Source organism: Macrotis lagotis, chromosome X (assembly GCF_037893015.1).
Source record: "Macrotis lagotis isolate mMagLag1 chromosome X, bilby.v1.9.chrom.fasta, whole genome shotgun sequence".
Classification (NCBI taxonomy): Eukaryota; Metazoa; Chordata; class Mammalia; order Peramelemorphia; family Peramelidae; genus Macrotis; species Macrotis lagotis.
This window is the reverse complement of record NC_133666.1, coordinates 208,093,465-208,108,246: the sequence shown is the minus strand read 5'-3', so window position 1 is coordinate 208,108,246 and position 14,782 is coordinate 208,093,465. Positions and strand designations below refer to the sequence as shown.

General features: G+C 38.9%; 1 protein-coding gene across 11 annotated transcripts in view; it reads left to right on the top strand.

Annotated features, from left to right (window-relative positions):
* Positions 1-10,937: 10,937 nt before the first annotated feature.
* Positions 10,938-14,782, top strand: part of CXH5orf63 (chromosome X C5orf63 homolog) — a 45,866-nt gene continuing 42,021 nt past the window's right edge. For 3 of the 11 annotated variants that reach the window (XM_074204407.1, XM_074204409.1, XM_074204406.1), the window contains exon 1: positions 11,309-11,707. Coding sequence is in view for 2 of the 11 variants with exons in the window: in XM_074204414.1 (XP_074060515.1) it covers positions 11,496-11,527 (32 nt within the window). In the remaining 9 variants the exon portion in view is untranslated. Of the gene's footprint in view, positions 11,016-11,302; positions 11,708-13,420; positions 13,479-14,782 lie in introns of those variants that run through there. The other 8 variants (XM_074204413.1, XM_074204412.1, XM_074204408.1 and 5 more) reach the window with 6 other exon arrangements.

Genomic DNA, 14,782 nt, shown 5'->3' with positions numbered 1-14,782 from the left:
GGGGCACAGCTGAAGGGGAAGGGACGGAAGAGAGTGTTTAACCCCTCATCCAGGCCTTGGGTTTGAGAAGATCAATAGGAGTGAGGCAGAAAGGAAAGTTAGGAAACCTGGAGGGATCAAGAAGAAAACTCTAAGAAATTGAAAAGGGAGAAAAAAAATGCTTTTGAGTTGAGCTGATGAGAAAGGAGGGGTGGGTAGGAGGCTCGGTGGATAGAGTGCGCATTCGCTGTGTGACCCTGGGCAAGTCACTTAACTCTGTTTGTCTCAGTTTCCTCATCTGTATAAGGAGACGTCCAATATCTTTGCTAAGAAAACTCCAAATGAGGTCACGAAGAGTCGGAAACGACTGAAGTGATTCAACAAAGAGGGGGAGAAAAGATTTCCAGGGAAATGGCGTCCTCTGCTGGCCCTGATGTTTGCCAAGAATTGAGTTAGGAAAGAGAATGGGCTCTAGAGCCATCTGTACCCATAGGATAAGACAGCCAAGTTCAGTCACTGCAGTGTTTGTAATAGTGGAAAAGGGGTGTCCCAACATCTAAACTGCAATTAATGTTAATTCCGCGATACCCTCATACCTTTATCAGGTGAAAATGGTTCTTTAAGGGCAGCCAAGTGGTGCAATGGATAGAGCGCCAACCCTGGAGTCAGAAGGACCTCAGTTCAAATCCGACCTCAGACATTTAATAATTACCTAGCTGTGTGACCTTGGACAAATCACTTAACCCCATTGCCTTGCCAAAAAAAAAAAACTAAACTAAAAAAGAAAACATTCTCTAGTTACTGAATCAAGTAAAGTTGAAACAAGTCTTTATGATCTGGAAAGAGTGATGTGCATGCCATTACTGAATCGATCAGTGGACACACAAGATATTTGAATTGGTTGAAAGAAGTAGTCACAAGCTCTGAGGTTCTGCCAAGCACTCTGAGGAGCCGGACCTTTGAGTTTATAAAGGGGGAAGAAGTAGGGGCAAGAAGATGATATCTGAGTCTGGGTTTTCCTTTCTTGTCCTCTTTAAAACCACCCCCACTTTTGAGTTTCCTAGATCCTACTTAAAAAGACTGGCTTAAGTCTTAGACTGTATATTTCTGCTCCCCAAAGATCAATATGTAGAGAGGTTTATCAGACATTGATGAGAGGGTGGTGAAATTTTCAGTTCCAGCTATTCTTATTTGTTTACTGAGCAGTGAGGGAATTAGAATCCTTGAAGTGTTTATTAAGTTTATTATTCATTTTAAAATATTTATATTTTTAACTAAGTGGGAAAGTGGAAGAGAAGTTATATTATCACTAAGGCCCTTGCCAGAATGAATCATATAATCCTTATGTCAATATCTACAACAAAAATAAACAAAATAGGAAAAGTAAGACCTTGTTGGAATAAAAAAAGGTATAGATAATGAATAAACAAGAAAATATAAAACAAAATGTATATCTGAAAGTATAAGAACAAAACAGGAAAAAAACACTTGAAAACTGTACTAATTTGTTCAAACTAGAGAATACACACACACACACACACACACACACACACACACACACACAAATTATGCTTTTAGAGTGGTGATTGTGGGATATCCCTCTTATACAATAATTTCTTGTCATTCCAGTAGCAAATGTTTTAGGCATACTATCTTCTAAAGTGGCAACTAGATGGCTGAGCTCCCTCAGTCAGAAAAGTTGTCCTATTGATTGTTCTTGGGGACAAGGGTTTGAGTTGTTAGACTTTCCTGATCACCTAAAATATAAAATGCCATTTTTATGAGGAATTGGTACTCATCAGACCTAAGGGATATCCCAATGCCTTGTAATTCAATATACTCTTATTTGGTATATACCCTAGGAACCAGAAGTATTTCTATGTAGAGAAAAGGGAGAGCTATTCTTTCCCAGTTATTATTAAATAAATATTTTGTTAAGAATTGGTTGGTGGGGGCAGCTAAGTGGCATAGTGGATAGAGCACCAGTCCTGGAGTCAGGACTTGAGTTAAAATCCAACCTCACACACTTAATAATTACTTAGCTGTGTGTGACCTTGGGGAAATCACTTAATCCCATTGTCATGCAAAAACCCAAAAAATTAAAATAAATCGGATGGTCTGTTAGTATTTTTGTTGTTATTGAGCTGTTTCAGTCATGTCTAATTCTCTGTGATTCCATTTGGGGTGTTCTTGGCAAAGATATTGGAGTGATCCCTCTCCAGCAGATTTTTCAGGTGAGGAACTGAGTGAAGCAGGGCTAAGTGACTTACTAGATTTGAACTCAGGTCTTTCTAACTTCAGGACCAGTGTTCAATCCACCATTTAGCTGCCATATCCAAATACTAGCAAAACAAAAATCAGATAAGGTGTATGGAGTTGGGTGTGTAGGTGTGTGGGTATATATACATACACACACACACACACACACACACACACACACACACATGCTAGACAATATAAAGTAAAGGAGTTCTCTCATTGGGAGTGAGATACCCCCCCAACTGACTTTCCATATGGAATTTTTTTCCCCTTTTGTCCCAGGACTGAATATTTTGTGCCATATTTGGGCCAAAATATAAATTTCACAAGGGATCAATTATAGCTGCAGTTTATATTATATAATTAACTACCCTATAAACAAATAAAACTTGCAGAAAACATGTATTTTGGGGTGGCTAGGTGGCACAATGGATAAAGCACCGGCCTTGGAGTAAGGAGTACCTGGGTTCAAATCCGGTCTCAGACACTTAATAATTACCTAGCTGTGTGGCCTTGGGCAAGCCACTTAACCCCATTTGCCTTGCAAAAAAAAAGAAAAGAAAAAACCTAAAAAGAAAACGTATTTTTTTCAGCCTAACATGTTTTGTTGTCAACAGCAAAAATCATTCCAAACAATGTTTTTGAGTTATAACTTATACTTTGCAGTGTATGGTAGTGCTCAAAGCAAGTGTTTGCATACATTGGTCCATTACACTGCTTACAGTATGTGGTATATTGATGTCTCTCATGTTTGGCTCTGTTACAATACACCTCAGAATCAGATTTGTAAGACCTATTAGAATATGATGCTGAAAAATGCTGTTCAGTCAACCAATTAGGAAGAGGATTGGTTGATGGTCCCCCAGATGTTCTGCCTGTAATGTCGACCATTAGGAGTCTGATGCTGCAGCCAGACCTACACGATGACAGTAGCTGACAACAATGCTAATTACCTCAATTGTATTCGACTGGTTAAGCTTGCAGCCTGCTATAAATTGCCTAACCTAATGATTAGACTGCATATATCTGCTCTGAAAGACCAATATGTAAAGAGGTTAATCATGACATTGATGAGAGGGTGATGAAATTTTCAGTCTCTAATGTAGTTAGAGGAAGATAGAGACATGATGGAGAATGCCAGTTCCTCTTAGATCTTCCCAGCAATCAAGTGGGGTTGGTCTTGTCTATCTTCTCTCAAAGAGTTTACCTCTTTTCCGCTCTCACCTATTCTACCCCACCCCAGACTTCAACCAGCACAAGACATTGCATTCCACAAATAAGGAGAGAGTCCCATACCAGTAGGTTTTGGGAATGGGATTATATTCTTCCCTTGAGCCATACCAAAAGGGACCTTGTGGTCCCTTGCAAAGATCTATCAGATTAAGTTCAAAACAGATATAAACATGTATAAACATAACTATGAATACATTAAAACAACAAAGATGATTTTCTTGGCTTCCCATGTAACCATGGTATTGAAATGGAAATAAATAAATGCATATTAAGTATATATGCAGTAGATATAGCATTATACAGAACATCACCTGGGAAGTTATTATAGTAACAACATGACTAACTATATACAACATTAACATATGCACATTTTGAAAGGATATGAATATCCATAGTACACAGCAATTAATTAAAAGAATTGAGAACAAAGTAAGATTACTAGGTACAACATCAATAGGCCCATAATAAAATTCAACTGTACTATCATTAGTAGCAAAGCAATGGATAGATCTTGCTATAGCATGAATCTAACACTAAACATAGTCTAAGAACAAAATAGTAAAATGGAAAAACATGCTTAAACATACAGTAATTTACATTATAGCAGTAAAATATGCACTTATATGCAAAGCACTTTTCATATGGACCATCTCTGCCTATGTAACCACGTGTAAGATAAATCATTTGGCCAGAATTGGAATATGAATCTCCCTTAATCACAGTGGTCCAGCTTGACAGGAAAAGGCCTATATTAGATTATGGTTATATAATTAGGCTGGATGTCAGTTCTTATTTAAGTATGGAATCCAGGTGCAGCAAGTTACACACCTTGTTTATAGTTGATGATACCTATGTCAGTCTTAGACTGATTTTGTTCTATGTTCCTATAAATGCCTAAGTTATGGGGCAGTAATGAGGTGGCTCAGAGGGGTTAGAGCATTGCTTGAGGACAAATAGCTTGCAGAGTGAATGGCAGACCTGAGGAGAGTGCTGCAGGCAAAGACAGACAGAGTGGACAATGGGAGAAGTGGACTAGGAACTTGGGGAACTAATAAGCAAATTTGGGCTATGTAGACTCCTGATGTCAAGGCTGTACAATAAAAGATTATATATATATATATATATATATATATACATATATATATGTATATATATATGTATATATATATATACATATATATATATACATATATATATATTCTTCAAGCCTCCTCAGTATTCCTTTGGGTGGGATTTGTATGAAACCTTCTGCTCCCCTTGATTAGATAAGGACTTAACAGAATTTGAATATACAGTTGGCAAAGTCTTAGAAGTCTTGACTGGAAGGATCTGACTTACATTTTTATTTGCAAAACAGGTTTACCTGTAATATCATAACTTAATGACTGATCTAAAAGGCCTAAGTTTTCTTCTCACTGCTCCTATATAAGTGATCTCTCTGATCCTATATAAGAACTAGTAGTTGGTATGGACTAACATTATAGATTTGTATGTCTATACCTGGGTTGACAACCATTCCAAGTTAACTATCAGAATTTTTAAGCTCTATTGGTTGAACCTATTTCCAATGAGTATTTTTTAAGTAGGAAAGGGTGATTCTGACTTCAATTCCAACTCCAATTCTCCTGTCCTGCAATAGTACAGTTTCCTTTACTGGATACATCATTTTCTGTACCCCTAACTAGGTAAGAAAGTCTTTATAAAGGTATGGACAAGGGGCAGCTAGGTAGCATAGTGGATAAAGCACCGGCCCTGGAGTCAGGAGTACCTGGGTTCAAATCCAGTCTCAGAGACTTAATAACTACCTAGCTGTGTGGCCTTGGGCAAGCCACTTAACCCCGTTTGCCTTGCCAAAAAAAAAAACTAAAAAAAAACTAAATAAAGTATGGACAGTCTCTTTTTCTCAATCTCTTTCTAGATGACTAAATCTATTATAGGCAATAGGTGGTAAATAGTCCCGATAGGGTTGCTCTATTCTTTGGGACTATTTTGTAATAGATAAGTTGCCCAGTTTCTCAAATATATTATATGGCTTAGTTTTCCAATAGTCAGGGAACTTGTAAGTTCTTGGACAAATGAAAGAGGTCTTTTCTTTGCCTTTCTCAGACATCAGAATCTAGTAGAATCCACTATGAAATTCCAAGATGGAAAACCACTGACTGCCAGGATATCTTGCATATCCTGTAACATAATGTTCTGGTCCACTTTTTTTTTTAGGGTTTTTTTTTGGCAAGGAAAACGGGGTTAAGTGGCTTGCCCAAAGCCACACAGCTAGGTAATTATTAAGTGTCTGAGACTGGATTGGAACCCAGGTACTACTGACTCCAGGGCCGGTGCTTTATCCACTGCACCACCTAGCCGCCCCTATCTGGCAAACTTTTTATTCAAAGTTTAGTAAACAATGCACATCTATATTTTTCTATTTTTCCTAAGTATCATCACTAGGGGTGATACACAAGAGGGGCCGATTTCTGTGATAATGCAACTGACTAGCTTTTCTTTGAGCTCTTCCATCATTGTTATAAGAATGTTCTTAGATCTCTCTCTGAATGGTTGGGAATCAGTAAGCTAGATTCTATAAGTTGCATTTCAAGTACATCCCACATCCCATTCTTACAGTGAAAACATACCTGTTTTCCTGCTGAGTTTTAACCTCAACATATTCTTCTACTCTTGAGGTACTGAGGAGCCCCCAAGTCAAATGCTTCAGTATCCAGCACAGAGGGTAGATGGCTAGGGCTCCCATGATAACCATTGGAAACTCTTGCCTCTATCCTCTTGTAAATCTTTGCACAGTTTGCATGGATGATCAAAGTGTGTGAGTATTGGGTCTCAGCTTGTCACTTGCAGTATCTTTATAGGATTTTGAAAAGACTAGAATTAGCTCCAAGCAATGCTGACACTCTGTAAGTATTGGAGGCTCTGGGGAGAGCCAGAGTGTTCTCTGGGGAGAGCCAGAGTGTTCACTTTTCCATGGCCAGCAGCTTCCTTGGGAAATTCATTTCAATCTATGCCAGGTAGGGATCACTCAAATTGTCAAGTTCAAGCCTTGGCATAAGCTTTAAAGACATTTTACTCAACTACTTGTCATATAAAAGACTGGAAAATGATGGTAATTTGAGATTAATTACCAATAAGTCAATGTTACTGTCTTTGGAATCCTGGATAACCTCTTATTCTGACCCTGCTCCAGTTTCCCAAAACTGGTTCAGAAGATTTTACCTTCTTTCTCCCTAACAGTACATTCCCTTTGCCAGTATATCCAGCATAAGTATGATCGTATAATCCACAAATATAACAAAAGACAAATCTATTACTCTGAGGATAGAAGTATTTTTATGTGAGGCTTTGTGTCCCCCATACCCTTGGCCCTTTATCTTTATCTCTCACGGAGAATTGATTGCACAGTACTCCACCTCTTACCAAAATTGTCTCAAGTTCTATGCCTGCTGCTCAGCACTAGTGGGGCTGTTGTCTTGCTTTGCTCCATGGCTCATACTCCAAAAGCTTTGGAGCCTATATTGAGGTTGGGCTCTTGAATTAGATTGACCCTTGGAGTTCAGGAGTACCAGTCTTACCATGGCATTGTTTGCAAAAGTTTTTGTCTTCTAGTGTTTTTTTAATATAAGATGTTTTTATTGCTTTTTCACACTGTTTTTTTAAATGTTGTAAACATTTTACTAAATGTTTAATTAAAATATTTATCAAAACATTAAAATAAAAACATGTTATTAAAAACCATTTCAATTAAAAAACTAACTGAAATACTACTACATACAGTCACCAACTACCGTAGTTTTAACAGGTGTTGTTTGTCCTTTGCTTTCCAAGAGTACCATTGACATCACAAAGTGATGTCTTGAACTAGATATAAGTAAAGCAGAGTTGCACAAAGTCATCAGCTTCACTCTCTCTTCCAGAGGTACTGAAGTTCAATGATAAGACAAAGTGCTGTGGATGATCTCAGCATCTTTAATGTCTGACCAAACTCTAGGCACTCTTAAGCTTCAGCTGCCTTCCTGGCCTTTGGAACAAATTGTTTTCATCTGCCCATTCTACCATGCTTAGAGTACACAATGGGGTTCAACAGTTTCAGCAGGTACAATAAATAACAAACAAGGAGGGAAATCTGACTTTTTGCACTAAATGAAAATGTGGAACAAGGATTTTTTTCTCATGGTATAGTAAACACAGTATATTGTTATAGTCCAGTCATTTTCAGTTCTTCATGACCCTATTAAAAGTTTTCTTGGCAAAGATACAGCAGTGGTTTGCCATTTTCTTCTTCAACTAATTTTACAGGCAAGAAAATAGGGTTGAGTGACTTACCCACTTAGTAAATATCTCAGGCCAGATTCAAACTCGAAGATGAGAATTCCTGACTCCAGGTCCCACACTCTATCCATTATCCACCTAACTGCCCAAACACAATATAGTACAAGACTATTTCAGTCTCTGTACTAGCTACTTGACCTGGAGGAGGAACTCAATTTATTTCTTTTGCACTGTATAGTGTTAGAAATAAAATTAGCATTGGGGGTCTTCTCATCTGGTCTCTTCAAATATCACAGCTAAAGTTTGTATATATTCCTGTCTGATAATGTTTGGCGTTGCCTCTATTGAAAGACTTTAAAGCTACCTCTCTTCCCCACACTCCCTCCCAGGTTGTCAGTCAGAATCATCACTTTGGCTCTGGGGTCTTCTAGTGTCCCAGGAACATTCTTGCCTGTTGAATTGTCTCCTAAGATTGTTCTTCTGAAAGACAAAGTTCATATCCAGAGAAAGTGTCAATTTGGGGTTTATTATATCTGTATACAGCAAGGGGTATGGCCTCTGCTCTAGCCACCCTTGGGGCTCTAAGTCTTACTTTTCTGTTTTATTGGAGATTCATGCCAGAGATATTTTTATTGATGAATATTCATTGAGTGACTACGGCGAACTAAATGGAACATATTTTTTTCAACCTTCCAAGTACATCAATTTATTGTTTTAATTTCTATTTTCTCCAATAACATGTAAAAATAGTTTTTCAACATTTGTATTTTTGAAAGTTTTGAGTTTCACATTTTTCTCCCTGTTTCCCTCTCTTTCCTCTTCCCTCCCCATGACAGTAAATAATCTGATTAGGTTATACATGTACAATCATGTTAAATACATTTCCATATTGGTAATGTGGTGAAAGAAGAATCAGAACAAAAGGGGGAAAAAATCATGAGAAAGAAAAAGCATTCAACAAATTTAAAAAGTGAAAATAGTATGCTTTGGTCTGCATTTAGGCTCCATAGCTCTTTCTCTATATGAGGATAGGATTTTCCATCTTTGGAATTGTCTTTGATCACTGTATTGCTGGGAGCCACTAAGTGTATCTATCATAGTTCCTGTTAAGGTGTACCATGGATCTCCTGTTTTTGTTAACTTCACTCAGCTCATGTAAATCTTTCTAGATTATTCTGAAATCTGCCTGCTCATGATTTCTTATAGAATAATAGTATTCTAGGAAAGAACATATTTAGGTCAGAATCACCGAATATTAAAGCTGGAAGAACTTTAGAGATCACTAAGTCAAATTAAATTATTAATGTTTGCAATTCACACAGCACTGTTTAGGCCCTGGAGAAAAAAAGGAGATGAATATAAAGTTTAAATGTGTAAAGTATTTATTTTTGTTGTAATAAAAAGATTTCAATTAGGATATTAAGAGAGGCTTCTTGGAAGATGGGACATTTGAATCAAGCTGTTATGGACAGGTCCTTATTACTTGTGTGAACTAGAATAAGTCACTTAACCTGTGGCCTCAGTTTACTCATAGATAAATAAGAAATGTAGACTAGATAACCACTCAGGTCCTTTCCAGTTTTAGATTTGTGATATTAGGAAAAGGAAGAAAATTCCAGGCAACAGGGAAATCACCTGAGTAGAGGCCAGAGACTAGAAATCACTAGGTAAAGCAAGTCCTTCAGAGCAGTAGCCACAACAAACACATGGCAACCAGTTAGACTACATATTAAGTCATATGTATAAGAATATGGATGGGACCTGTGATTTCACAATGTGAAGAACTCCACAATGACCAGTTCCTTCTATTAACGCTGGTCAATCCCTTCTCTACAATTTAGGATCTTAGAGTTGGTTAGACTATGTTAAAGGAGGAACTTCAATATACATAATTCTTCTCGACTCCCCAGTTGTTCTTCACAATTAATTATACTGGGCTGCCTCAAATAAGCATTGTGTTTGTAGGCATGCCTGTGGCTTTTAAACTGTCGACTAGGATGCTTGTTCTGTGTTCAATCCTTCAATTTATAGATCAGGATCTTTCAGACAGTTAGTAATAATATAATTCAAGACTCTAAACTAGTGTTGTTTCAGTCTTCAAGAACCAAAGACAACAACCTACCAACTAAGCAATAATAGAATAGCAACAATAATAGTAGTTAGCATTTAAAGTTTTATAAATTATAAAGAACTTTATAATTTATAAAACTTTTCATATATAGATATGCTCTTATTTGGTCCTCATTTTATTTGACCCTCATTCTTATTTTCTAATATATATATATAATGTATATACATATATATTCTTAGTTGATCCTCATTCTTATTTTCTAATATATTATTATTTGATCCTCATATTTTCTAATATATACATATATGTATATACATATGTATATATACTTATTTGATCTTCATGTATATACATATATATTCTTATTTGATCCTTTCTTATTTTCTAATATATATACATATATATATTCTTATTTGATCCTCATTCTTATTTTCTAATATATACATATATGTATATAGTCTTATTTGATCCTCATTCTTATTTTCATATATACATATATATATGTATATATACATATATATATATTCTTATTTGATCCTCAAAATAACTTTTATCAGGTGGTGCACAAACCCAGGTCTTCTGGCTCAGAGACTTGTGTTCCACCTTTTACCTTGCATCTCTGCCCTTACATTCTGAACCAGCATCCTTTCAAACAGGACAAAACTCAATAAATCTCGACCAAAACAGAAGGGCATCACCTTTTACTATTCAGAGTTATAATTTTGGTTTGGTCTTAAGTTTTTTCATCTTAAGTGAAAAATTTGAAATCTTATAAGGAGCAAAAGGGGAGGAGGAAAATATAAGTAAATATAGGCAAATTGAAATCCCAGGGAGAACAAGGAACGGGAGGCGGCTGGTAGTGGGCACAGCAGTGCCACGCCAGCTCAGCTTTCTTTTTTTCATTTATTCATTTGCACGGCCTGGTCAAGCCACTTCATCTCTCTGGGCCTCATCTCCTCATCAGGTCAATGCATAGAAAAGCTAATCTCTCAAGTCCCTTCTCTCTCTAAAACCTCGATGGCGGACGTTTGGGGCGGTTTTTTTGGGGGGGTTTTGGTGTGTTTTTTGTCTCTTCCAGGCGACTCGACGCAAGAACGCGTCATTTCCTGCGCGGCCGCTAGGGGCAGCAGGCCGAGGTCAGCCGGCGGCCCTGGGAGGAGGAAGTCGGCGCCGGGCCGCGGGGATCCCGGCGGCCCAGGTCAGTGCTCGGGGGAGCCTGCCGAGGCCCGGGCAGCCTGCCCCGGCGCCGGGCGCCCCTTACCCCGCTGTTTGCGTTCTTGGCCTTCCCGGCCCGGCTGTGGCCCGCCCGCCCCCCACGGCTCCCCACACCCCCCGCCTGTGCCCCTCCCCCCGCCCCCGGGGCTCGGCCCGGAAGCTCCCTCCGCGGGGTGCGGCGAGGCCTCCCCTCCCCCAACGCGTCACGCGGAGGGGGCGGGGCCGAGCCCGGAACGGGGCGTGGCCGAGCCCCGGAAGGGGCGGGGAGGAGGGGGCCGCAGAGCCGCGCGCTCCCAGCCTTCCCACAATCCCCTCTGCTCCTGGCCCTCACTTTGGGAGGGGGCGACATGCTTGACACGCCTGCACACGCGTGCGCGTGTGTGAGGATCGCCGTCGTTCCGGGCCTGGCTGACTCTTCGTGACCCTGGTTGGGGATTCCTTTTTTTTAAGGCTTTTGCAGCTAATGGGGTTAAGCGGCTTGCCCAGGGCAACTAGGTAATTTTTAAGTGTCTGAGGCCGGATTTGAACTCAGGGACTCCCGACTCCAGGGCGGTGCCACCCAGCCGCCCCATATTTGGGGATTTCATGACAGAGACAGGAGTGTTTGCCATTTCCTTTTTTTACACGGGAGGAAGCTGAGGCGAAGTGAGGTGATTGCCCAGGGTCGCACAGCTGGTAAGTGCCCGAGGCCGGATTTGAACTCAGGGAGATGAACCCTCCTGACTTCATGCGCCACCTAGCTGCCTGTCAATGTATATATTTCCCTTCATTTCTGAAGACCACGACGTCTGGGAGGTGCTGCCATGACAACCATGGGAATTGGATCTGAGTGAGGGGGAGCTGTGCTAAGCCCCCAGCCTCACTTTCTCCTCCAGAGCCATCCGGTCCAGTGGCCAGAGAGGAAGCGGATGGTTCTGGATGTGAGGCAGTCAGGGCCAAGTGTCACACAGAGTCACACAGCTACTGTCTGACTCCAAGACCACTGCACCAGGGATATTTAGATAAAGAAAAGTGAACTAAAAGTGGGAAAGACTCCTTTTAAATCATGGCAGGATTCTCTTATTCATCCTGCAGCTTCCTGCTACCATCAGCGACTGGATAATGTACCTTTTTTAAATTTAATTAAATTTCTGTAAAATGGTAATACATGATCAAAATTGACAGACTGCTGAAAATACAAAAACTGAGCACCCTTCTATTAGTTGACTCCATCAAATTCAGGTTTAAATTTAAGGAACTGGTAGCAAAATTATTCCAAATGCTTGTTTTTGAGGGATACATTTGACAATCTGAGCAACATAAACACAAGGTCTCTGGATGCTCCTTGCAATGTGTGTGTGTTTTTTTTAAGGTTTTTGTAAGGCAACAAATGGGGTTAAAGTGGCTTGCCCAAGGCCACACAGCTATAATTATTAAGTGTCTGAGACCGAATTTGAACTTAAGTACTCCTGACTCCAGGGCTGGTGCTTTATCCACTGCGCCACCTAGCTGCCCCTATATTTTCTTTCTTTACTGAGCTGCCTATTTCCCCTCTAATTTCCCACCTTATGCCAAACAGCAGGAGGGAAAATGTAGAACCTCACCAGTTCCATAAATATTCAGCACTATAAAAAAAATAATAAATATTAACCCAAACATGCCAAGAAGTATTTATTTTCTCTTCCTTTCACTATCCCCACATTGATCAGTTAAAAAAAAAAAGAGGAAACTCATATAAAATTAAGTATAGGTAAGCAAAATAAATTTCCACATTGATCATATCCAAAACATAATCTCCCATTTTTAAACCCAAAACATTTATGTCAGAAAGTGGTTAGCATACTTCTTTGGTCCTCTGGAATCATACTTTGCCACTTCATTTTTCAGTTCTCAAGTTGTACAAAGCTTTAAAAATATTAATATTTTAATATTTATATTATTTTATACATTTTCTCAGGCCTGTTTTCTTCATTCTGTATCAGTTTAAAGGCTGTTTAAAGACAATTTAAAGAGAAAGGAAATAGAGGCCTTTATTGTAGATGGCCTTCTCAAGGAGTTTATCTAAGGTCAAGAAAGATATAGGATGATAGTGGGGATGGGCAGATCAAGTGAGAGTTTTTTGAGGACTGGAGAGAAAAGGACAGGTTTGTAGTCAGAAGGGAATCAACTGATTTCTCCTAAACAGAAAAGATTAATGGTAAATGAGAGAGATGATAGAGGGAAACATCAGCTGGAGAAGATAAATGGAAGGGAATCACCTGTGCCTTAGATGGATTTGTGTTGACAGGAGCCACCTCTTCCTTTGAAAAAGTGAAGGAGGAAATAGTGGCAGAAGGCATCTGAATAATATAATATAGGTCCGGGAAGAAGACAGAACTCTGAATAGGTTTTTTTTTTATTTTTTTTCAGTGAAATATGAGGCAAGGTTCTCAGTTGAAAGGCTGGGATGAAGGAGAGGTTTGAGGAGGTATGTAAAGTTCTATAAAAGCTATTGTGTGAATGTGATAGTGAATCAATTAGGGAAGTCTAAATAAACTGCCTTTACACAATGAGGGTCCAGTTAAGGTTATATAACATAAGCTACAGCAGACCCAGTCAGCAAGGTTTTCGCAACTTTTCTTCAACTTTGTTCAGTAGTAGAAGCACAGTAGGAGTAATACAACACTGGTGTAGCAAGACAAATTCTTTGATAGGACAAAGAGGCAGAGACTCATGAGAAGAGGTCACAAATCATTGAGCTGGGATTTTAGCCTAATAATTCTAGTACCAGTGTTTTTTTTTTCCCATTATGCCAGACTAAATGATAGAAAAATATTAAAAACTGAGTGGGGGGTGCATGCCTGCAATCACTGCTGCCAGAGAGGCTGAGGTTTGTGAACTGTTTGGGCTCTAGTGGAGCATATGGATTCAGATCTCCAACAGTGCCAAAGCCAAGTGGATATCTGCACTCAGGTACCAGTACAGTGAGGCACTGGAGCAGGGATGAACCAGTCCAGATTAGAAATGGAGTTGTTTTTTTATTTTAAAATCCTTTTTTGCCACTTTATTTTCATGAGATATTATATTTTCCCTCTCTGCAAAGAAATAGAACTAGTTTAGAATTATAATCCTTCTTTAATATGTTGGAAAATTTGATCTAAAAAAAAGTCTAAATGTGACCTGAGTGATAAAACATTTAATTGAAAATCAATCTCCTTTAGCTGTTGACCCCATAGTTGTCTTTATAGTGATATACAGGGAGTCTAGGCAGAAGAAAAATGTTCAGCCATCAAAGAGTTAAATTGATAAGTTAATCATCTTTGCTTGTGCTGATTTCCCAATTGAGGCACCTAAAGGTAATGAGCTAATTCCTGAGTCACTCCCCATTTTCTTCAGCCCATGAGAATTCCAATACAGAACTAAGCCCCCTCCTTTGAAGGAAATAAAATAAAAGTTCATATTTATTTTTGAGTCAAAATTCTTTCACCTCATTCGACCCCAATTCATGTCCTGAATCTCAGCTCCTTAAATGTTAACTGAAGGATAGTCAGAGCTTTCATTAAAGTCAAAGTCAGTTAAACAATTATCCAGTATCTATTATGTGCCAGGCCATAGGCCAGCTCTAGAGATAGAGAAAGGCAAAAGACAGCCCCTACTCCCAATGCCTTCCTAATCTAATGGGAAAAGCAACATGTAAACAACTATATACAAACCAATTATATATAATTCAGTTAAATGCAGAATAAATGTCAAATAATCAACAAAGGGAAGGTAATAGAATTAAGGGGGAAT